The following is a 24,919-nucleotide window of genomic DNA, read 5'->3' as shown; positions in this document are numbered from 1 at the left end:
GATGAGAAAATAGAAAAAATCAGTTGAAAACAAATTTTAAGAATTCAGTATTAAGATATTTATTTTAAAAATAGTCTGGAAAAATTCGTAAAAGTGAACTTTTATTTTCCTCTCCAACTTGATTTATTGAATTGTTTCAATAATAATTCGACTCCAAAGTTTCAAGTTTTCCTGTTTACATACCTTTATGAAAGAAGAACAAATGCCTAAAAAGAACTTTAATTAATTCTTAATAGAATAATGTGCATAGAAAAGTGAAGATTTCTATATTTTATCTTCGTAATATTTCTATAAAAAATCCCACGTAAGTTTATTCAACCGTTCGTAATTAAAACTACTACAATTAAAATCACGAAATGATAAAAAAAAACAGCAGTAGGTTTTTTTCTTATTTAATAATTATAAAAAAATTATTTTAAAAAATCCTCAATTCCGCGGAATATTTCAGGCGAATAAACCATTTTATCCCAGACGAATTGCGCAATCGGGCATTAATTCATCGATTGTTGACAAAGCTATAGCCATAGGGCGCTATTTTCGCCCATTCAAAAATATAAGTTCTGTGATATAAATGCGTCACGGACTTGAAAGTCCGAGGGAAAATATATTTAGCCTTAATGAAGAAAAACGATAATGCAATCTGATGAAATACCCAAAAATACGTGACTCCCCTTACGCAACCCGCCATGAATAATGTATGAAACTGAATTTAATTGAGAAATGTTTTTTATTCAGTAGTAAAACAGTAGTAAGTTCATTGCCAGCTATCCCTTACGGTGACGTATCACGTTAGCACATGGATTTGAGCGGCCACTGAAGAAGCACGCGTTATCAACAACTTACAGACTAGCGAGGAGCATTGATATACATCACTAATCAGTGATTCATACACATAAACAGTAGAACGTGATAATTACCAGTGAGTGCTGTTTGCCGCTGTCATTAAAGTTTCTTTACATCGTTACAAGAAACTCGTTGGATTTTCATACAGGGATAACTCGTATTTATCATATATTCAACTCCTGACTCAATGACAGATGAAAAAAGTCATAATTGCGTTGTTCTCTAAAAAAAAAGGAAAGAAATACATGGCATTATCACGGATAGCTCCAAGGCGAACCGATCCATTGGCTTAATTGTTGCCTCCAATTACTTCTGAAAATAAACGCCACTTGTCTGTCCCATTCTTAATATATCAATTAATCTCAATACACGGGTTATAGGAACATCAGTCGATGTCAGAATAACTAGAGGGATTTTTTTTCAATGTTGCGCGGAGAGAAATGATTTATTTTAATTCAAACTCACGCTCGATTTTTATTTGCCTTTTTATAAGCTTCAGATAAATTTAAAAAATTCTTGTTCTGTGGAATTTGTGATGTCTGTTCCTCCGGAAATTCATGGAAGGTTCTAGACTGAGAGAAAAATATAATTCTTCTGACTATATTCCACACTGAGAAAAAAAATTATTCCTCCCAAGAAAATGTTATTGGTGATATCTTTTTCATACTCTTAGTAGAAGAAAATATCTCTTTTGGAACGTATTTCTCCAGGCCAGTCATTTCCAGGTGCTCCGAAATCAGTTCCAAGCGTGAGAATTATGGTGATCTATAAGAATATTCTTCTGCATATGACCTCGAAGAAACTCCAATAATAATTATTAACATTTGGAATTATTCCAATTTTCTTTACCTGAGAAAATCGCCAATTTGTAAAATCCGGAAGATATCGGAGAACATTTTGTCAAGGTCATATGTAGCATAATAATCAGATTGTTCAATATCACTGTAATTTTTGAGGATAGACTTGGACTCTCTGAAAATGACTGTCCTGGAAAAATTCGTTCTGAAAACATATTATCTTCTGACGAGAATATCAATCCTTGGCAGGAATAATTTTTTCTTTCAGTGCATTACCATCGAATTATAGTCAAAAAGTCCTCAACAATTTTTCGTGGGTTACGGTAATTATGGTCGGAGAAATAATGATTGCAAGGGAATGTAGTCATTGCAACTATTTTATTGTTCGACTCACCATAGATTTGTCGTGGTTACTTTTGAACTTTGGTTAGTTTAACTGCATTTTGATTTGCAAAAATTACGCTTGTGAAGTTGCTATAATGTTACGTGCCGCAGACAAAAAAAAATTGTATCGTTCACCAAAATGCCTCAACTATTTTCTTATTGTAAATCGAACTTCAGATTTTTCTCTCAGTGTAGAAGGGAGAGAAGGGGACACAATCGGCTGGAAAATTTGTGAATCGGCTGGAAAACCGGGAAATTTTTCGGTGCAGAATGTTCTAGAAATCTTCAGTAATTCCGCGATTGATCCGAAATGTTCGAAATATTCAATTGAATAATTAGAAATAAGGCAATTCAATGAAATTCTCGATTACCGATGAATAAAGATCTTTGAAAAATGTATTTCCATTGTATAATTAGAGGAATAATAATTCAAAAAATTATACTGAAGATGAATAATAGAAGAGATAAAGAGTGATACAATGAGTGAATGTTCCACCATTGGTTAATATTTAATTAAATATTCACTTATTTGGGCGATAATTGCAGGAATAATAGCGATTTTCGGTCACTTCAATGAATGGAAAAATCTCAAATAAAGAGTATCTTTTGATTCAAATGCGTCATTTCTCCTGGAACAGTATTGTACGAACAATAATTCATGAACACAGAAAAATCAGCCGCAATTACTCGCATTACCATAAACGCGTGATGAAAAAAATTACCACGTGGAATATTCTATTTTCTGAATTTCTGATGATAACATTGACAACGATCTCCGAGCAAACTTGTGTAAAGTTTACCTACGCATTTATAATTTCATGACGCACACAACGTCTGTCGTCCCGTAATACATATCATGTAACCCATGTTCTTGTTAGCAAGGCCATTTCAGCAACTTGATTTTATCTGAGATAATGAGAAAACGGCGTATTGTTTTCAGAAACTATTTAAATCGTAAAAATCTGGAAGCAATTTTTTTATGTTTTGGTGGAGTCAATCACGAGCTTCAGGAGTATTTTTCGATGGACTATGGGTTCCGCGTGAGAGTATTTGATGGAGTAACACAGATTTACTTGAGGAAAATTCACTATCTTGATAGAAGGAAATTTAATACCTCTCACAAAAATTCAATTTTTGTCGTGATCATCAAAAATTTCCCTAGAAGAATCCGAACTGTTGGCTGTTCCAAAGATCTTATTTCGATAGAATAAATTACATAAAATAATTTAATTCTATTGATATTTTCTATAGAACAAGAACACGTTTGAAACTTGGCCTTGGCCTTGCGGTCACTTCAAGAAAACAAACTCGCGGTTTTTGAAGAATTCTCTGCAGAATATTTAAACTTATAGAAAATTCAATAAAACTTCGAAGGAATTTTCTACCGAATTCGCTCCATTTTTCAATGAAATTTTTACTACATCACAGTCTCCGTGTGACTGATCAATCTTTATAGCCCAATGTTTCATTGCCGAAAGCCAAGCTAAAATATCTGCATGTTCCTGCGGCTCCCAAATGTCAACCGAAACATGAAAAAATGTATCCAAAGCTTTGTGCGTCAGATCCTTTTTTTGTTTCATCAGATAATTGATAAGACCCATAATTCACCGAATTATCTTATCACTCGTACGTCCTTAATGGCATAATTAGTGTAAAAGACAGTGAATAACAAGCTCGACGACGAAAAACATAAATGATAGAGCAAATACGCAATATCGTGCGTAAGCAGTGCAAGAAACATGACTCACTGAGCCCGTGACGTCATTAATATGTGTACGAGGAACAGGGGCAATCGACCGGCGGAGAAAGAAACGAAAACGCATGAAAATAACTCTGCTGAGTGAAGGGCAAATACAGGTGTTATTTTTTCAGAAATATATCTCCATCGGTTTTTGGGACAATGACATACGATCGGTAATTGAAACTGATTTCTCTCCACACTACACGGAGAGAAATATTCAGTAAAAATTACGGGGCAATTCACGTAATCCGCAATGGGGAATCGTTTTCCGGCAATTTTTATAGGAATGGAAGAGAAGAAATCTGAAACGTTCAGTGAATTTTCAGGTTCATCATCGAACAAAGTACGAAATTGTCACGTAATTTTTCCCGAAGAAGTCAAATCTTTCAGAAACTTGCCGACTTATTATGCCTCCAGAATCAAAAATTCTTGAACGTTCAACAATTTTTATGAAGCTGGTGGGTTATTTCTACGTTCCGTTCCGTAAAATTTCTCAATCGTTGGGGAAAAATTACGGAACGACGTGTTGTCCCTACAGCGGTGAGTCTTCGGACGGCTGGTTAATTTTTACGGAACAAATCGTAGAATTTACGTGGCGATTCGTACAATTTCAGTTCCGACTCACACTTTTTATTGAATTTTACTTCGCTCGCGGATTACGTTTCGAAACGTAATTTTTACGTTTTATTCTGGTAATTTTTATTGAATTTTTCTCTTCGTGTATGTATTCATGTTCTCTTCGAATGACAGCTGTACACATACGAGAATAAAGTGAACTTCATTATCATTAGGGCGATATTTTAGTCTAATTTGTATCAAAATTTTCCACGAAGTTGTTTTTACGAGAAGTGTGTGGTTAAATCGCGCAGATTTTTTTCGTCCGCATTATTTTTGAGTATAAGATATCAAGAAGCTTTATTTTCTGAATTTATGAACGCGTAAAATGTCAAAGTTGATTAAACACGATTGAAATGATTTACACTGATAATTCCGCAGTAGTCGATCGATTGTTTTCCTTTCTTTTGACTATAGAATATAAAACAATGAGATACGATTGCTGATTGAATCTGATTTGTCTCCGCATACGGACCTTTATGCCTTTACATTCTCTTCGCGTTATGACTGAACACACGGGAAAATCAAGTGGACTTGATTGTCATTAGGGCGATATTTTACTCTAGTTTGAATCAAAATTTTCTGTGAACTTGTTTTTACGAGAAGTGGACAGTTACAACGAGTGCAGATCTTTTCCGACTGTATTATTATTACGTGCGAGGGATAGAGAAGCTTTATTGTTTGAATTTATGAACGCGGAAAGTGTTGCGGAAAGTGAAAGTTGATTTAACATTATTTGAATACTTCAGATAATAATTACATTCTAAAAAAATACGCAAAATTAAATAAATGATTAAAAAACAATTCCAATGATTTGAAGAGAAAATGTTCATCGATTGAATTATGAATTCACAAATTACTGAAAAGTCGTCATCAATTTGAATTGCAAACATCTTTCGATTCTATAATAACAAATGTAGACATTAGAAACTTCCTGTTAGCACCGATATTATCACCATTATCAACCCTCTAAAATTTCATGCGTCCAATCGGCTACGCAGCAACTTGCTTCCAAGTGTTTATCGAAACCTGATACATAAACTATACGCATACCATCAGCTCATTCATCGTTTCATTCATCCTTCCCACTGTTTTTTTTTTTCATTTTTCCCCCTCAACTCTAATGTTTTTGTCGATTCGATGAATGTGACACCTCCTCCTACCCTCTCTCGCTGGGAGATTTATCTAAAGAATGAGGTTACGAACCAGTTCTTTCCGATTTGGAAAATATCTGCAGGAGTGAACAGTTGCGATTGCCACATTTTATTCGTTTAATTTATCTCACCTCTTACATCAGATAATTGACGGGAGAAAGAGGATTTGACGTCACGAAAACTCGTTCATTCATTCCTTGGGACGTCACTTCATTCATATCACGCGGGCAGATGTTTCTATGGAAAATTATCAGTGAATTTTACATGTGAGGAAAACGTTAATTTCAACAGTGAATTTTATATGAAGAAAAACGTTAGAGATAAATTACGGGAAAACACTGTTAACATTTTTTTACTGAAATTTCTGGTAAGAATCTTGGGAATTACTAACAAGTAATATTTCCACCGAAATTTTAAGGAATTTTGTCGTTGATTATTCATAATTTCATGGAGAAATCCCTGACAACTGTAAATTTCAGTTTAATTATTTCGGGGAATTTCATGGAAAATCGGGAAAATTCAGAGAAATCACTCCTTGAATTCAAGATTCCTCTGAATTTTCAATGAATTCCTTCAAAAATTTCGGGAATTCCAAGAATTTTAAACGAATTCTCTGAACATTCAAGCGAATTTGGCACTCAATATAGTTATTTTCATTTGAAAATTCATTTAAATTGCGGAATTTTTAGCTTCCTGCCGCTAAAAACTGGGACTTTGCTTCAATTTTCAGAGAAATTTGAAACTCCATTGACTTTATTCCCTTGAATCAAATTCAAGGTCTTCTTCCGGAAGATTCAGCCCAATAGGCGAATTCGCTAGACAATTGTATTGAATTTTTATTGAACTTTCTATCAGCTTTTGCCGATTCTACCGAAATGTTCAATGAAAGATATTCTATAGAAAAAATCAACAGAATTCAATTTTTCTATACAATTTATTCTATTGAGATATTTTCTATAGAATTTCCTCGGGTCAAATTTTAGAATTTTTTTGTTTGATTTTCTTGATGAGAAGTAAAGAAAAATAGAATGAAAAACTTGGAAAGTTTGAGCCGAGGAAATTCTACAGAAAATATCTGAAGAGAATAATTTTTATAGAAAAATCGAATTCTGTTGACTTCTCTGCTGAATATTTTCTATTGGACACAAAACAAACACCCAAAAAAATACTTGTTTTATTGCTTACTTTATCTAATAGAATTTTCTAACGATTTTGCTATGTTTTTCTACTAAATTGTTTCGTGGGTGAGTGAATTTTTCTCCGTTTTTTCTCCGAACCCGTAAAATTGACCCTGCTTTCCATAAAAAATTATCCCAGTGAACGTGGATGATTGCTCAATATTGCGGATAATTTTTCTGTAACGGAGAATGATTTTTTAGATAACGCGTTAGGTAAAATTTCACTTCCGTTCGTCCCCATGACCTTCAGATGGGAGCAAGAAAAAAAATACCCTAGAGGTTTGATAAATTTTAGTGTACAGGAGGATAATTTTTGCATCCGTAGATGTGTTTTTTTTTTACCGAAGGAATCGCAAAATATCCTCCACAAACAGGTGTTTTTTCAGTTTGAATTACATTGCGCTTCACGATTGCGTTTCGTGCCGTAAAATTAATTCGTGGACTTTCCATTGAATTTCCAGCAAAACAAGTTTAAAAATGCAGTAATAATAATAATAGAATGTTGAAAAATAATTTTCGTTTTAATTACTATGTAACCGGAGCGAATTTTAAAGACCTCGTAAAGCTATACATTTAATGCAATAAAAAAGCTTGGAATTCCTAATAACAATTAAAAAGAATAATAGAAAAAAAAGGGAATCATTATTTTCAAATCCCTTTTGTTTTTTGCGCCGATTTCTATTGTAAATTATACAATTTTTCCATGCGATTGATCAGTATTGGCAAAAAAAAGTCACTAAACTTTTATTATTCTCTGAAAACATGAGAGAAACGACTTATTTGATTTGAAAAATGTGTTTATTCAAATAGCTTATTACAAAGCTCCCATTTGAACTTAAACTTCATTTACATTTGCGTTTTAATTCGCATGAAATACGCAGTTTTTCAAATATTAAAGAATGTTTTCTGCGTCTAAATAACGATTTAATTAGTTGAGAATAAAATCACTATTTAGATGACGAGGAGAATAATTTTATCAACATGAATCCTTCATTTAATAATCCTCCAATTGGATCAAATGTCCAATTAAAAGATTTCGGGCAATATCATTAATTTCCGATTAAAAAAATGTTGAAATTCATATAAAAACTTCTCTCAAAGAATTTCATCAGATTCGAATGCTTGACTCCTCTCGTTCAATAGTAATTATTTTGAAATAACTCCAAAGCGGTAATTTCCGGCGCTTCGAGACACCTCGATCATTCGTTCTGGGGTCGACACACTCTTCCATCGATGACAAAAAAATTCGCGATCCCCGGAGTCTCTTTCAACCCGTGATCATCGCGATTTTACGAAAAATGTAGTGCGAAGAAACCGCACAAGTCCAGAACTTACCTAATCATAATATCGAGCCTTAATTGGACACTGCGACTCACTCATAAACAGGATAATCACCCACGAAATATTTCGCTATTGTCAAGCTCGCGATCACTTATCGGTTTCGGCACTCGATAAACGCCAGAAAAAATGATCTATAGAGATGAACTGGTGGAGAGCTAACTCGTGCGTGTCAATCATATACGATAACTAAATAACTCAGGAAGGGGTCACTTCGTGACGAGTACGACTGTCAATGTGGATGGAGCACCGCAAGCTCTTCGCTACCTCAGGGACGTCCATGAATTGGGCCCTCGGATCGGGCACCCCGCTTCACCAATCGCCAACACTACTTCTTTTTTTGCTCATTATTTTGTTCTCAGTAGTGATATACAGTCGACTCGGTGCACCTTCCACCACACGGAGAGAAAAGTTGGATTACAATTGCCTAGAAAATCGTCGCGAATTTTACTGTACGATGCACCCAGAAAAACGGTTGATTTGAATTGAATAAACTTTATTTAAATTGAATAAATTCTCTATTAAAATCACATGAGTGATTTAGTTGAGTCAAGTAAAGTTTATTTAATTCAAATAAAACATTGCTCTGCGTGGGGGTAATCGGCGAGCGAAATTTAATTCAATGAAAAAATATCTGTTTGTGGAGGATATTTTATGACTAGGTTTCGGTAAAAAAAAGGAACATTTTCGAATGCAAAAATCCGAGATTTAAGATTTTTTCATTCCCACCGGTTATGTAGTAATTGAGACAAAAATTAGTTTCCAACATTTTCATAGTATTATTGCATTTTTAAACTAGTTTTGATAGGCATTCTGTGCAAATGAGAGAAAAACAAATACGTTTCAAACAAGTTTTGTTGGGGCAACAAAATCGCTAGTTGAAAATTGCCAAAAAAGAATTAGTTTGGTTCGAATTTGAAAGTCTCAAACCTTCAGCCAGCAGAATAATTGTTCTGCTTTCGACAGCAACGAAATATTTGGCTCAAGAGGCGGATAATTCACACCAGACGGTGCCTTTTCAGGATGAAAATATCTCATATAGAGGAAAATTTATCAACAAATATTTTATCCCCAAGTTACAAGATTGCTATCATTTGATTATTATTGTTTCATTTAAGGGTTCATTTCTTGTCTGTGATAATTAGACAGCCGAAACGAAAAACTATTATCCCTTGTTTCGCATAAAACAAAGATTTTTCGGGAGCAAAATACGTATGGGAGTATCGAATAATGGAGTAGTGCTAGAAATTATATTTCTTGCGTGTACAGAGAATGCAATTTTTTTTGAACAACTAAATCTATTTTTGCGACAAAAATTTTTCATTCCGGCGCACTCTCTGCATGTTTGGCACAAAAAATCCTTGTTTGATAATTTTCAAAAAACTATTTTCTTGGCACAAGTAGGCCTTGTTTGAGAACTTTGTCATTTTTCTCTCAGTGTAGAGTTGAGAGAAGTTGGATAAAAATCCTATTTACTAAATGTGAAAGAAACGTGAAGTTGTTTTATATCGAAATATCTCGAAACTGCCTGACCGCTAATCCTTAATTCTGATTGGTCAATATGTGACACAAAGTTATTCGCAAAAAAACACGCAGCATTTTCAAATTCTTCAGTGACATAATTTCAAATTTTTCGGTGGTAAATTTTTTTTTCACTTCATATATATATATAATATATATATTTCACATGTATATATATCATCGGTGAAATTAATAAATTCAGTCCTTTTATGGAGACCGATTATTTAAAAAAATTGAAGATAATTAATTGAAAATGAAAAATTCTTTATAGATTCTTTTACTCTACTTCGCTATTCACTTCAATCATTAGTCGAATTCTCTTTGATTCATTATCAATATTTATAAGGTATTCATGAGAAAATGAAATTCAATGAACTCCATTTCTTCATTTCAACAAATGGATAGATCAGCGCGCGCATAGATCTTGTTACCTAAAAATCATGGGTAATTTACTCTGAGAAAGGTAATCCTGGAGCGAAATATAATTCAATGAAAAAATACACGGAGAAAATTATTTGGCGAATGAACAACTAGTCGTTCAAATTCATTAGCTAGTTGGTAATTGATTTTTTCCACAACTAGTTGGTGAAATTCACCAAATAATTCCTTCCGTGCACCAGTCTGTGGAGGATCTGAACGCGTTCGGTAAAAAATTATTCTCCGTTACAGAAAAATTATACGCAATATTGAGCAATCATTCACGTTCACTGGGATAATTTTTGATGGAATGCAGGGTAAAATGTACAGTTTCGGCACAAATTGCCCTCACGTTCAGTAAATTTTCCCGGTCCAACGGAGAAAAATTCAGTATTTGTCTCGCACTTCTTCCCCGATATAGCGTGAAAAAGTACTAAAAATCGAGTTCGCATCCACGACTACTTGACTTGTTCCGCAATTTTTCTCCAATTTTTTTCTCCGTGCACTGGTGTACGACTGACTCGGATAATACCGAGTGTATCGATCGTCTCCGAGTGGAACACAACTCGGATAAAAACCGCTATAATTGTGATTATTAATAAATTATTCATTGCTATGATGATGATGCCCAGGATGAGCCTTGGAACACTTTGAATGATGGAATGAGGAATAAATGCAACTGCGGACATGCGCCGCCTCGCTCTTGGATCATATGCACTCTTATCGCTGAGGCATACCCCGAGACCAAGAATATTTTCTTTATCTTGCAATTTTTACTTCAACGTTTCTGGTGGAATTTTGAAAATTTCGAATTTTAGTGAATCTGTTGCATCATTTCTTAAAATTCTTTGTGACTGTTATACTCTCAGATCAGCAAGCTACAGGGTTATTAAAATTTGAGGGGAAATTTTAGTGGGAATTTATCGTCGTGCAGTAGTGATAAACAATTCTTATCATGGGATTTCACTTGACAAAAATTTCCAAGAAATATACCGAAGATTTTAGTTAAAATTTCCCGACAATGAGTGATGTAACCAATGACAAGTGCTCTAAACCACCTCCTCCAAATAATCCTGACAAAATACAACCGAATTGTACTTGTAGTGCGTATGCAGTGCTTCTCCGTACAAATTTAAATAACTGTAAAAGAATTTAAGCCCACTTTAGTCATCGGCGGTCAGAGCAATCATTCTATTTGTTCGGTCGTCGTGATATTATGAGTGACGATAAGAAAAGATACTGGAGAACATCGGTAAATTATATCCCTCGGAAGTCATTGAATTAGAAACGAATGACTGACGAATCCCCTTTTTTCCGGCTAAATTACTTTACTGTTGGAAATTTTTTGAAATTTCAGTCACAGCGTCATCTCAATTTGCGATATTGAGAGGTTGAATTCAATTTCAAATGAAAGTGTTTACTGAATTTCTCAGTCCACGCACGAAATAATTTAATAGAAAAACCTATCGAATTCATTAGAAAATTCTATTGAATTTCTATTACTTTCTATTAGTTTTTAGCTGATTCTATTGACATGTTTAATAGAAACAATTCAATAGAAAAAGTTAACAGAATTCGATTTTTCTATATAACTTATTCTTTTCATATATTTTCTATAGAATTTGCTCGACTCAAATTTTCAAGTGAAGTCAAGTCTCAACTTTCTCAAGTTTTTTTCATTCTATTTTTCTTTTCTTTTCATCAAGAAAATCAAACGAAAAAACTTAGAAAATTTGGGCCGAGAAAATTCTATAGAAAATATTTCAATAGAATAAGTTATATAGAAAAATTGAATTCTATTGACTTTTACTGAATGAAATATTCATTTTGAACATTTCAATAGAATCGGCCAAAAACTAATAGAACAGTTCAATAGAAATTCAATCGAATTTTCTAACGAATTCGATAGGTTTTTCTATTAAATGTTTTCGTCCGTGTCGTCTTGAAAATTGAAGACAATTGGGTTTTTCATGTTAAACAATCATTGATTTTTCAATGAAAGAACATCACACACGATTCAATTTTCAATAGACTGAGAATTCGGAAAAATTATTGCTTCTTAGAAAATTGGAGCCATAAAAATTCTATAGAAAATATCTCAATAGAATAAATTACATAGAAAAATCGAATTCTATTGACTTTTTCTGTTGAATATTTTCAATTGAACATTTCAATAGAATCGACCAAAATCTAATAGAAAGTTCAATAGAAATCCTACAGAATATTCCAACGAATTCGCTAAGTTTTTCTATTAAATTTTTCTGTGCGTGTTAGACCTGAAAATCGAGAATTGCTTCAATCTTCAAGAAATCAAGAATATTTAGCCAGTGTCGGCAAATTGTCGGTGAATGTGTTTTTTTCATGATCAAGGAAAATTCTGTAATTTTTTCGTTAACAGCAGAACATATAAAACTAACTTTTCTAAAGCTGAAAATAAATTAATCGCAATAGTCTCTGCAAAAATGAATAAATTAATTTATCCTTATACACGGGCTCTTATGAAATTTATGTTCAAATTGATAATTCACCTGCTAGAAGGCTCTAAAAATAGAAATAAAAATAGAAGATAATGTGTATAATCATACTGAATCCAATGTCCAGAAAAAAATCTGGGGTACTCGGGCAAAAAGAGGAAATATTTGAATGATTCTATCCCATATAAGCGCATGTTAGCGCATGCATTTGATGCATTTTGTCTATTTCATATCTAAATAATGAACATGGGTTGGTGGATTGAAATTCGTATCAAAGTGAAGGGAATATCTTCATCTCTCAGTTTAAAAAAATCAATTTTTTTAAGCACTTGCGGTTTCGGATAAACATCCTTAACTGATTCGTCAATGAAGAAATCCCCAGGAATTCAATGCAACTTTGTCGTTGCTAAAAATTTCAAGCGTTTTCACTTGAAATGTCAACGATTTAATTTTTAATTAAAAAAACACGCAGGCCGATGGGAATAATGAACACTCACAATCAGCTGATTGGCTAATTGTACTCCCTGAAGTGCAATTGAACAGCCACAATAGGATAACCGTGACAATTCGATAATATCCCCGCAGTACGCGTGATTAAATAAAAAATATAATAATAAAAGATTGATTGTAACAAAGTGGTGGCAATAAAATTTTACGATTGTGGCCGCCTCCTTATCGTTTGTACAGTTCTTAACGTTTAGGTTAGTATCACCGCCGGACAGTGGTATAATGACCCAATTATGTCATTTACACGTTGACTCACAACGGTCAATTTGTTCATGTCCGGTACTCCACACCAACTTCTAATAAAGCATCGACATTGCCGTGTATTATCCATGTACATATGAGCCGCCGATTACGTTCTTTATGCCTATTAGTATTTGTCAACAGCGCACGGAACAACAATTTCAATAAGTAAAAGTTGTTCGAAGCAACATAATGCTTTGCTGCAGGGAGAAAAAAGTTGGAGAAAAATTACGGAAGAAGTCGAGTAATCGTGGAGCGATAGTTATTTTCATCACAAGGTCCACAAAGTATTTTCTGACGAATGTGGCTTTGTAGGCCGTACCGAAGGCGAGGCCTATAATCACATTCGTCAGAAAATACTTTTGGACCGTGTGATGAATGCAATTTTTCGTCAGAAGGCCCGTAAACCGCGATCAAACCGAGCGAAGCGAGATTAGAATCGCGGTTTACCGGGGCTTCTCACGAAAACTTGATTTTCGGACGAGTAGTGAATTTTTTTCTCCGTTGGCCCGGGGAAATTTACAGAAAGTTAGGGTAATCTGTGCCGAAACTGGCAAATTTAACCTGCACGGAGAGAAATATAGTCATAATATCACAAAACTATTTTCTTGCACGCATGAAAAAATTCAATGAAAAACCTAGCGAATTCGCTAGAAAATTCTATTGGAATTCTAGAGGATTTCTATAGGATTTCTATTAGAATTCTGTTGGAAAATTCTATTTGTTTTTTGCGCTCATTCTGTTGGATATTCGATAAAAAAAGTTAATAGATTTCGAATTTCTGTTTGAAATTTTCTCTGGAGATTTTTTCTGTAAGAATGCTTGGGCATCAATTTTCTAAGTCTTTTCCACTCGCATTCTGTAATGCAAAACAAAACAAAATCCAGCGGAAAAAACTGGAAAAATTTGTGCCCAATAATTTCTAATAGAAAAAATTTCAAGAGACAAATTCGAACAGAAATTCGAATTCTATTGACTTTGTCTTATTGAATATCTAATAGAATCAGTGTAAAAAATAAATAGAATTTTTCAATAGAATTACAATAGAAATCCTATAGAAATCCCGTAGACTTCCTATAGAATTTTCTAGCGGATTCGCTAGGTTTTCTATTGAATTTTCAATATCTCTTGGGGATAAATTTCTTGAGATAAGGATTATGGATAAAGTGTCAGACAATGTGACATTTCGATGAAGTGTTCATCACTTAAACATGAACAATTCATCATAGAGTGAGAATTTCTTGCCACAAGAAATCTTTTTTTTTAGTGCCAGAAGATGAGAAAATGACTAAAAATTTTTAAAGCCTCGATAAATTGATCAATAAATTGATCAAATATGTATGCGATGTTTTTCGCTCAAAAAACGATTTTTGTCACTCCATCAAAAATTATCTCACTGAACGTGAATGATTTCTTGCACCCATGACCTTCAGATGGGCGCAAGAAGAATATAATTTTTGAGCACAACTAATTTTTTTCTCAATTGACTTCACCAAATCCTTAAATCACATATTTTAAAAACTAGAATTGTCATCCTGCACAATATACAAATTATAATTACCCTATCAAGCATTAAAAAACGCATGAATTTCCAGGCATTGATTTTGTAATTTGCAACAAGTAACTGGCAAATATCTGCGGCTATTTGTGGTCTGGGCGCCGTTCTCCCAGCGTCACTTGTAGAGATCTACGTTAGACACACTCATGCATAATCGTTGCAGATATAAATCGAGAGAGAGACGGCTTTTCTCCTCCATTCATCGACGCAGTCAGTCGGCCTTTGAAGGTTGTTCGGTGGAATAAAAAATAATAATAGTAATAAAAACGAGAGACAAGCACTTGCACAAGGGTCTCGCTCGTAGAATGTGGCGAATGCGTTGGGAGAGAGAGAGGTTCGCCATTCTTCATTCCGATATGAATTCTCTCCTCGCGTTATAGCAGAATATGTACGAAAAAATTTCATAGATAAACCCAGCGAATTAACTACAAAAATTCTATTGGATTTCTATCAAACTTGCTAGTAGTTTTTGTTCGATTCTATTGAAAATTCTACAGTTCTCTTATCTGTCGAGTTTTCCTTCAATAGAAATGTTTAATAGAAAATATTCTACAGGAAAAATCAATAGAATTTAATTTTTCTATAGTTATACTAGATCTTAACTAATTTAAAGCAGAGTTAAAATGAAGGATAACAGGAAAATGATCATAGAAGAATCTTATATAACTGATCTTAACTAATTATTAAGGAGAGGACTTCATAGGTGTAAAGCAAAGAAAAACATTTGTAACACCAAAAAGATGAAGAAATAAATAAAATAAAATAATTTTTCTGTACAACTTATTCCACTGCGCTAATTTCTATAAAAATTACATACAGTTTTTTATAATTTGCATTTTCTGCAGAAATTATTAAAATATAAAGATTATCCCGAATTCCCCAAGTTTTTTGCTAATTTTTTTCAGTGAAAAATTAATAAAAATGCAGTGGAAAAAACTGATAAAATTCCCGTAGTTTCAATAAAATAGTTTCTATTGTCCATTTTTTTTCAATCGCAATAAAGCTGTGAAATTCTTCAATGCAATGGGACGAAAACTACCAGAATTTTCAATAAAACTTTAATAAAAATCCAATGGATTTTTTGTCTGCAATTTTTTCATGCCTAAAGTCAAATTAATTCCGGGAATAATATTATCCGATGTTCCTGACTTTGCATAATGAATAGCTGAGGTATGAGCGAGAAATTGAAGATAGGCAAGTCCTAGAATTTCGTCAAGCCAACGATAAAGAGGCACTATGCAAAGAGCTGGGTGTCAGTGACCGCTTGCACGCCGGCATGAACCGCGTACGGGAGCCCAGTCATATTCTCTCTCTTGCACTTGGAGTTGCAAATCGCAGGTGACTTTCACTTCGGGCGCATGAGAAGACGGCGTGCAGTGCCGATCGAATGATTCATTCAGTTTAACCTGGAAAGCCAAGCATCTGGTAACGAGGAAAACCTCTCACGCTCAGCATAATATCTTTCTGGCGATTATGAATGCGGAACTCGTCTGCGAATCGCGCCAGCAACCGCATATTCGTCAGAAAAGTACTTTATGAAACTAGGCCCTATAAACCGCGATCTAACCGAGCAGCAGCGGTATAGGGCAGCGGTTTTTGGGTCCATTGACGTAAAATATTGATACGGAAATCTAATGGGTTCATTTGTCCTCCCCTCTTTTGTAAAATAATAAAAAGAGATAAATGTTCTTTTGTTGCTAGAGTCTGACTTGAAGAGTGATAAAATTTATTTTATTTATTCATCTCTTTGATGTTACAAATGTCTTTCTTTGTTTTACATCTATGTAGTCCTTCTCCTCCCCTTAATAATTAGTTAACATCAGTTATATATAATTTCTTCTATGTTCATTTTCCAGTTATCCTTTATTTTAACTCAGCTTTAAATTAGTTAAGATCTAGTAGAATGATAATACTTTTGTTTCATTAGTTAATTTGAAGAACTGTCAGTCAAACCGTCCCTTTAATTAATCCACGGATTCGCGATTGAACGTAGATGTGGAAAATAATGGCGACTTTTTCTACGATTGCGGGGGTTGAAAAACTACCTCTCAAATTTTTTCAGATGTTTTCGGCAGCCCAGTTGGGAGATGTGATTTTTTTTTTACATTTTTCCGTTTGTTTCTAATAACTCGAGATCTATTTGTTCGATTTTGATTTATTAAGCGTCAAAATTTTTCATTTTTACCGCCTATACGAGTATTTCCAGTAAATATTCATTTTCGATTGCTAAATGCTCATAATAACGAATTTTCGAAAAAAGTTGAATTTTCCAAATTATGTCATTTTTTATTTGTTTTATTTTTCTCAGTAATTCTTATAATCAAAACAAGCATTTTGAGCCGCCACACAAATTGTGGATCCTCCTGAATCTATTTCATTTTCAATTTTTTCTGTTCGAAATTCCGCGAATTTGGTCAAAACACCCCAAAATGGCATTGATTGACTCGATTATAGACAGTATCAAGTGAATTTGACTTACACCTCCATATTACATATTTTTTCGATACATAATCGCACTCGTTTTGGGGTGTTTTGACCAAATTTCGCCCAAATTTCACCCAAACGAACAAAATGAAAAAAAAATGACGATTCCATAGCCCCCATTCGCCAGCAAAAAGGAAGAAATAAACTCCCTGTACATAAAACAATCGAGGAAGCAATTGGCAAGGAATGATTCAGACTTGAATGAAACATAGCTGTGGGCTATGTTGCAATGCCTCTTGTTTGAAAAAGTCCATCAGCGAATTGCGGCGAATAGTACGAGAAAAATCGCGGGACGGAGTGGGTTCGCCGGACTGGAGGGGATAAAACTTGAATGATCCATAGAGTAAAGTACACGAGAGTATCGGGAGTGGGGATGGAAGATGTGGTGCTGGCAGCGCCGGGTCCCCTCGACGGTGGGAAACATCGGGCGTTGGGGGGGCAAGTGAGGGGACTGGCGCGTTCAGAAATGGCCGCGGGAAAGTAACGAGCGGCGAGTGGTGCGGTTTTATCGGCACAGATTTGTCGGTTCAATATTTCAAACTTTATTCCCCTCGTCCTCTATTTATTTATTTATTTATTCTCTTGCCAATGCAAGGGGATTCTGTGATTTTGTCGTAACATTTGTGATGTGCCATAATCAGGCGAAGAGCAATGAAATTCGTCTGGCAACGGTAATGTGAATCGTGCAGTGGGCACTCATTGACAGATTTCTTATTGTTGTGAGGGAGAGAGAGCGACAAAGGGAGGAATTTCATTCACTAGCCGCTTGGACTGAATTTTTAGGTAGTTATTCGGATTTATCGGACTGTCGGTTGGGATTATCGGGGGTGAATATGGCCGGTGACAGCGCGAAGAACAATGATATTGGTGGGGGGGATGAGCAGGGTGCGTCAGCAAGGGGAGAACCGCATTCCAGAGTGGGCGGCATTCTGGAATGCGATCCACACGGTAACAGGAATTCACTTCACAGTGAACAAACTACCGAGATCACTGACGGCGTATGTCGCTATGGTACTCATTCTGATGCTGGCGCGATGTCTTTCATTGAAATTTGCCAGGTAATTTGGTTTTTTCATTTGGTCGTTGTGGTAATCCGAGGGGGTTTCGTGTTACGGACGAGTGGACAATTGCATTTTTTTTATAAATAATGGAGTTATTGATGCTGATAAATTAGGAATTTGTTTAAGAATGGGTTCTCTTTTTTTATTCTTGTTTCAGTATTTTTTTCTTCTATTTTTTCATGTTTTAGTAGTATCGTCAAGTGAAATGCCATCAAAATTTCGCGGATTATTTCGCTCTGGGAAATGATTCTACATTCAGACCCTCTCAAGACTCGAATTCGTTTTCAGGCCGGGTTTAATCAAGGTTCAGTCAAGGTTTAATCAGTGTGTAGTCGGGATTTAATTCAGTATTGTTTCAGTATTTTTTTCTTCTATTTTTTCATGTTTTAGTAGTATCGTCAAGTGAAATGCCATCAAAATTTCGCGGATTATTTCGCTCTGGGAAATGATTCTACATTCAGACCCTCTCAAGACTCGAATTCGTTTTCAGGCCGGGTTTAATCAAGGTTCAGTCAAGGTTTAATCAGTGTGTAGTCGGGATTTAATTCAGTATTGTTTCAGTATTTTTTTCTTCTATTTTTTCATGTTTTAGTAGTATCGTCAAGTGAAATGCCATCAAAATTTCGCGGATTATTTCGCTCTGGGAAATGATTCTACATTCAGACCCTCTCAAGACTCGAATTCGTTTTCAGGCCGGGTTTAATCAAGGTTCAGTCAAGGTTTAATCAGTGTGTAGTCGGGATTTAATTCAGTATTGTTTCAGTATTTTTTTCTTCTATTTTTTCATGTTTTAGTAGTATCGTCAAGTGAAATGCCATCAAAATTTCGCGGATTATTTCGCTCTGGGAAATGATTCTACATTCAGACCCTCTCAAGACTCGAATTCGTTTTCAGGCCGGGTTTAATCAAGGTTCAGTCAAGGTTTAATCAGTGTGTAGTCGGGATTTAATTAGAGTTTATTCAGGGTTTAGCCAGAGTTTAAGCCAAGTTCTGTCAGAAGTTAGTCGGGACCATGAATCAATATGAAGAAGTATTCAACATAATAGACTGGTACCTGAGTTTAATAGAGATCGAGATTTTGATATAAAGAGCTGATGACAGTATTGTGTAACTTGATAAGCAATGATGCTGTTCTCACCATTTTTCAACTTGATTAAGAAGGCATTGGAATATACTTTTCTATCAGTAATCATGAAAAAGCCGATTTTCTCTTTCAAATCGTATAAACAATGCGCTGTAACTCAACAACAAATGCTGCGACCCCCATCCTATTCTGATAGAATCAAGAGGGTATTGTTATCAATTTTTTGAACCATGACTCACTCCAGTTTGACGACAATTTTTTGAGTGATAGTTGAAAAATCGGATTTGGAAAAATTGAATTTTTATTGGTGTCAATGAATAGAGTTTATTAAAGTCTATATTCTTGAAAAAAAACGTGATTTTTCATTGATCCCTTAGAAGAAAATTTCGAAAAAAAAATGAAGAAAAAAAACCACATGTATACATAACTACAGAGACCGTCTAAAAATCGCATATTCGCACTTTTCAGACCATATTTAGTTACCCTGGCCCAAAAAATTGTAAACTTAAATTTAGGCGATTACAAAGCTTCCATGGAAAAGTCGAAGAGAACTGTAAATTTAAGCGATTAAGTTTTATTTCAGTAAAATTATAATACATTTACCGGAATTTTCCTGATTTTTATAATTCTCACGGCACAATTGAACTGAAATTGACTAATTCAATTGATTTGATCAACAATTCAATTCATTTGATTTGATTTCATCAAATAATGAATTTTCAATTACGAAATTCCGCTGAAACTCTTATAATTTAAAAGTTTACGCCAAGAATATAAAAATTTGCGTCATTCATGTAAAATGAGCTAAAAAATTATCCTTATAATATTTAAAATATATTCTCGATTCTTTCACAAACATTTTTTGGGCTATTTTACATGAATGGTGAAATTTTTTATTTAAAAAAAAAACAATATTAGCTGTGTCGGAGTCGAATTCCCAAAAACTAATTCGTAATTATTATTGTCCACATTTTTTCAAAAATTTTGAAAAAAAAACCTCTAGTTAAAAAATCGGAGACCCTGGACTATTCTTCATTTTTTAACGTCTGCGGGGTCAACGAACAATAACCAATAAATTTTCTGCGCTAATTGTTCATTTTTAAATATATATAATCGATCTTGAATCTATGAGACATCTCATTCAAAAACCCCGCGACTTTTAAAACTGATAGTGGTCCCCCCTTAATAGGTAACAGAATGCCGCTAATTTTCAAAACTTTTGATCAAAATTTCCTGCTGAAAGTTATCGATATTTTTACAAATCAAAGCACATTAATGTCCAGAAAGCGATGATAAAGATCAATGTGCTTTAGGTTAAAAAAATATTAGTAACTTTGAGCAGGAAATTTGTTTGAAAATTTCGAGGAAACGGTGGTCTTCTATTACCCTTTAACAGTACATTTTTCTACAGCTTGAAAAATTCAAAATCCTCCGCGAGCAACTGATTCTCCTCCAACACCCCACGATCTCCAACCCGACTTTCATTCTTCCAATACCGTAATTTCAGACCCGAATGCAAAACTTATTCCCCCAACTGGCACCACCTTCACCCTACGCCAGCTGCGACGACTCAGTGGAGCTGACAGCCGAATGCCTCGCGAAGGACGTCATAAGATACCTCTTAAAAGAAGACATGTATTTAATATCGAGGGACCCAATATCGCGCAGCATGCGTCACAACGTGTACCAGATGCTGAATAAACACAGCATCCTGTTCACGAGCATGGTCAATCGGCTCAATGTCGTACCTGATACTGCGTACGAAGCGTTCACCGGCGTTGCCGACGAGCTCTTCCTCCACGGGGGCATAACGTGGGCCAGAATAGTGTGCCTGTACGCATTCATGGGACGACTTGCGCTATGGGCGAAGGACGGGAGGATGCATGAATTGAGGAAGAAATTACCATTATACGTGTCGAGGTATATCGGGGAAGAAATCGCGCATTTTATCAAGGGATACGGAGGCTGGGTGAGTTTCCAAAAAAATCTTCAACATTTTGTCTAGACTAGGAGACTCAGGGGATTCTCAAAGAGACGACATGCATGAAAAAATTCAATAGAAAACGTAGCGAATTCGCCAGAAATTTGGAAAATTGGAATTCTATACACTGAGAGATAAACGACAAAGTTCTCAAACAAGTCTTACTTGTGCCAAGAAAATAGTTTTTTGAAAATGATCGCAAAAGGATTGAATGAAAAATTTTCGTCGCGAAAATAGATTTAGTAGTTCAAAAAAAATTGCATTCTCTGTACATGCAAGAAATGTCATTTCTAGCACTACTCATTCGTTATTCGATACTCATACGTATTTTGCTCACGAAAACCTTTGTTTTATGCGGAACAAGGGATAGTAGTTTTTCGTTTCGGCTGTCTAATAATCACAGACAAGAAATGAACCCTNATTTTTTAACGTCTGCGGGGTCAACGAACAATAACCAATAAATTTTCTGCGCTAATTGTTCATTTTTAAATATATATAATCGATCTTGAATCTATGAGACATCTCATTCAAAAACCCCGCGACTTTTAAAACTGATAGTGGTCCCCCCTTAATAGGTAACAGAATGCCGCTAATTTTCAAAACTTTTGATCAAAATTTCCTGCTGAAAGTTATCGATATTTTTACAAATCAAAGCACATTAATGTCCAGAAAGCGATGATAAAGATCAATGTGCTTTAGGTTAAAAAAATATTAGTAACTTTGAGCAGGAAATTTGTTTGAAAATTTCGAGGAAACGGTGGTCTTCTATTACCCTTTAACAGTACATTTTTCTACAGCTTGAAAAATTCAAAATCCTCCGCGAGCAACTGATTCTCCTCCAACACCCCACGATCTCCAACCCGACTTTCATTCTTCCAATACCGTAATTTCAGACCCGAATGCAAAACTTATTCCCCCAACTGGCACCACCTTCACCCTACGCCAGCTGCGACGACTCAGTGGAGCTGACAGCCGAATGCCTCGCGAAGGACGTCATAAGATACCTCTTAAAAGAAGACATGTATTTAATATCGAGGGACCCAATATCGCGCAGCATGCGTCACAACGTGTACCAGATGCTGAATAAACACAGCATCCTGTTCACGAGCATGGTCAATCGGCTCAATGTCGTACCTGATACTGCGTACGAAGCGTTCACCGGCGTTGCCGACGAGCTCTTCCTCCACGGGGGCATAACGTGGGCCAGAATAGTGTGCCTGTACGCATTCATGGGACGACTTGCGCTATGGGCGAAGGACGGGAGGATGCATGAATTGAGGAAGAAATTACCATTATACGTGTCGAGGTATATCGGGGAAGAAATCGCGCATTTTATCAAGGGATACGGAGGCTGGGTGAGTTTCCAAAAAAATCTTCAACATTTTGTCTAGACTAGGAGACTCAGGGGATTCTCAAAGAGACGACATGCATGAAAAAATTCAATAGAAAACGTAGCGAATTCGCCAGAAATTTGGAAAATTGGAATTCTATACACTGAGAGATAAACGACAAAGTTCTCAAACAAGTCTTACTTGTGCCAAGAAAATAGTTTTTTGAAAATGATCGCAAAAGGATTGAATGAAAAATTTTCGTCGCGAAAATAGATTTAGTAGTTCAAAAAAAATTGCATTCTCTGTACATGCAAGAAATGTCATTTCTAGCACTACTCATTCGTTATTCGATACTCATACGTATTTTGCTCACGAAAACCTTTGTTTTATGCGGAACAAGGGATAGTAGTTTTTCGTTTCGGCTGTCTAATAATCACAGACAAGAAATGAACCCTTAAATGAAACAATAATAATGACATGATAGCAATTTTCCTCTATATGAGATATTTTCATCCTGAAAAGGCACCGTCTGGTGTAAATTATCCGCCTCTTGAGCCAAATATTTCGTTGCTGTCGAAAGCAGCACAATTATTCATGTTTGAGACTTTCAAATTCGAACTAAACAAATTCTTTTTTGGCAATTTTCAACTAGCAATTTTGTTGTCCCAAACAAGCGTGTTTGTTTTTCTCTCAGTGTAGGAATTCTATTGGAAAATGCAATTTGTTTTTACGCTGATTCTATTAGATATTCGATAAGAAAAAATCAACAGATTTTGAATTTCTGTTAGAATTTTTCTCATGAAATTTTTTCTATTAGAATTATTGGGCCCAAATTTTCCAAGTTTTTTCCGCTGGATTTGGATTAATGAAAAGCGGAAAAAATGGAAAAAACTTGAGAAATTCATGTCGAGGAATTTCTATAAAAAATGTCTCAATACCAAAAACTGTATGGAAAAATTAAATTCTACTGATTTTTGTGTAAAATAAGTTCTGCTGGACATTCTCCATAAAAAATACGTAGTAAAGCTTCGAAATAGTCCAAAAGAATCGGCCAAAAAGTAATAAAATTCTCATTAGAAATTCCAAAAAAAATTCTACCGAAATGCGCTGAGTCTTTCTACGAAATTTTTTTGTGCCTGATAATATTCATAATCCTTCTTGCATCACTTTTCAGGAACAATTGTGCATAGAATATCCCATAGCCGAGGAGGTTTCTGGTGCTATATGGAGAAGTCTCCTAATGACTGGCGCAACGTTAAGTCTCGTTGCAACAATATTAGCTGTGACCTCTTGAGGAAATTTGTAAGAAAAATTTTCTACCTATCCCAACAATTTTTCAAACGAAGAAATCACGTACTTATTAATCCTGTGATCGTACTACACTTGAAAAATAACAACAATGTATAAAAATCACGTGCAGGAAGAAAATTCTCCCCTCCATTGGTACTCGAAAACTCTCGAAGAATTTTTTCACAAGATTAGAGTATTCTCTTCATCTACACAAGAAATGAAGAGAAGAATTAAAAATACGAAAAATATTTTCGTCCAAATGAGTACAATTAAACAAAGTTTATGTATCCATTTACCTAATACTCAAAGAAACAATGATAAATTTTTATATCCACGCCAAATGATAATTTCAAAATTTCCCAATGAATTTAGGTAGCATCTCAAATTGTTTGTATTTATTTTATAATTTATTCTAGGTAGAAAGCTATGAATTAATTATTTTTTTATATTCAACAATACGCTTCACTCCGAGCATAGCAACAAATTTGATTGAAATAAATTAACAAATTCGATCACTACGACGTGTTTACAATAATTCTAAACTAGAAACTTATACATGATTTTTCAAATAAACTAAAAAAAAACGTAAAAGTTGTGTAACGAATGTGTGAAGAAAATAAAACTCGGGAAAATTAGTACGAAAGTGTGCGATATAATTCAATTTATTTCGATAAACAATTCCCAGTCAAACGATGGTTTTTCGAATTTTCAACACATCACATTACCCTAAATTTTTATAATCTCTAATTAGAAATTCGACAATAAAATCCGTCAAATCTACTACTTGATATACATTTTACAAGCGTTATTACATAGCAAATGATGAAAACAAGGTGGTATACTTCTCTTCATGTTCATACATACTCGTCCCTTGGATATCCTCATTATTTTATTCCCCACCTTGGTATTTTTCCTCATTTC

The 24,919-nt window shown here is 34.7% G+C and overlaps 3 protein-coding genes across 3 annotated transcripts in view; 2 read left to right on the top strand and 1 right to left on the bottom strand.

Moving 5' to 3' along the window:
* Positions 1-8,432, bottom strand: part of LOC107043422 (synaptic vesicle glycoprotein 2B) — a 32,870-nt gene extending 24,438 nt beyond the window's left edge. Inside the window, exon 1 of the mRNA XM_015264933.1 lies at positions 8,048-8,432. The gene's annotated coding sequence lies outside the window, so the exon portion shown is untranslated. The remainder of the gene's footprint in view (positions 1-8,047) is intronic.
* Positions 8,433-17,708: 9,276 nt separating this feature from the next.
* Positions 17,709-21,422, top strand: LOC107043423. Its single transcript, XM_015264935.1, has 2 exons — positions 17,709-18,309; positions 20,904-21,422. The coding sequence occupies exons 1-2, from the start codon at positions 18,085-18,087 to the stop codon at positions 21,399-21,401; spliced, it is 723 nt and encodes a 240-aa protein (XP_015120421.1). The 5' UTR covers positions 17,709-18,084; the 3' UTR covers positions 21,402-21,422.
* An 847-nt stretch (positions 21,423-22,269) lies between these two features.
* On the top strand, positions 22,270-24,641 carry LOC107043421. The gene is made up of 2 exons (XM_015264931.1): positions 22,270-22,732; positions 23,883-24,641. The coding sequence occupies exons 1-2, from the start codon at positions 22,277-22,279 to the stop codon at positions 24,000-24,002; spliced, it is 576 nt and encodes a 191-aa protein (XP_015120417.1). The 5' UTR covers positions 22,270-22,276; the 3' UTR covers positions 24,003-24,641.
* The last annotated feature ends 278 nt before the right edge of the window (positions 24,642-24,919 follow it).

The sequence above is a fragment of the Diachasma alloeum genome, unplaced genomic scaffold, assembly GCF_001412515.2.
Source record: "Diachasma alloeum isolate Michigan unplaced genomic scaffold, Dall2.0 Dall_scaffold_00571, whole genome shotgun sequence".
In the NCBI taxonomy this organism is placed as follows: Eukaryota; Metazoa; Arthropoda; class Insecta; order Hymenoptera; family Braconidae; genus Diachasma; species Diachasma alloeum.
This window is presented reverse-complemented; position numbering and strand designations above follow the sequence as displayed.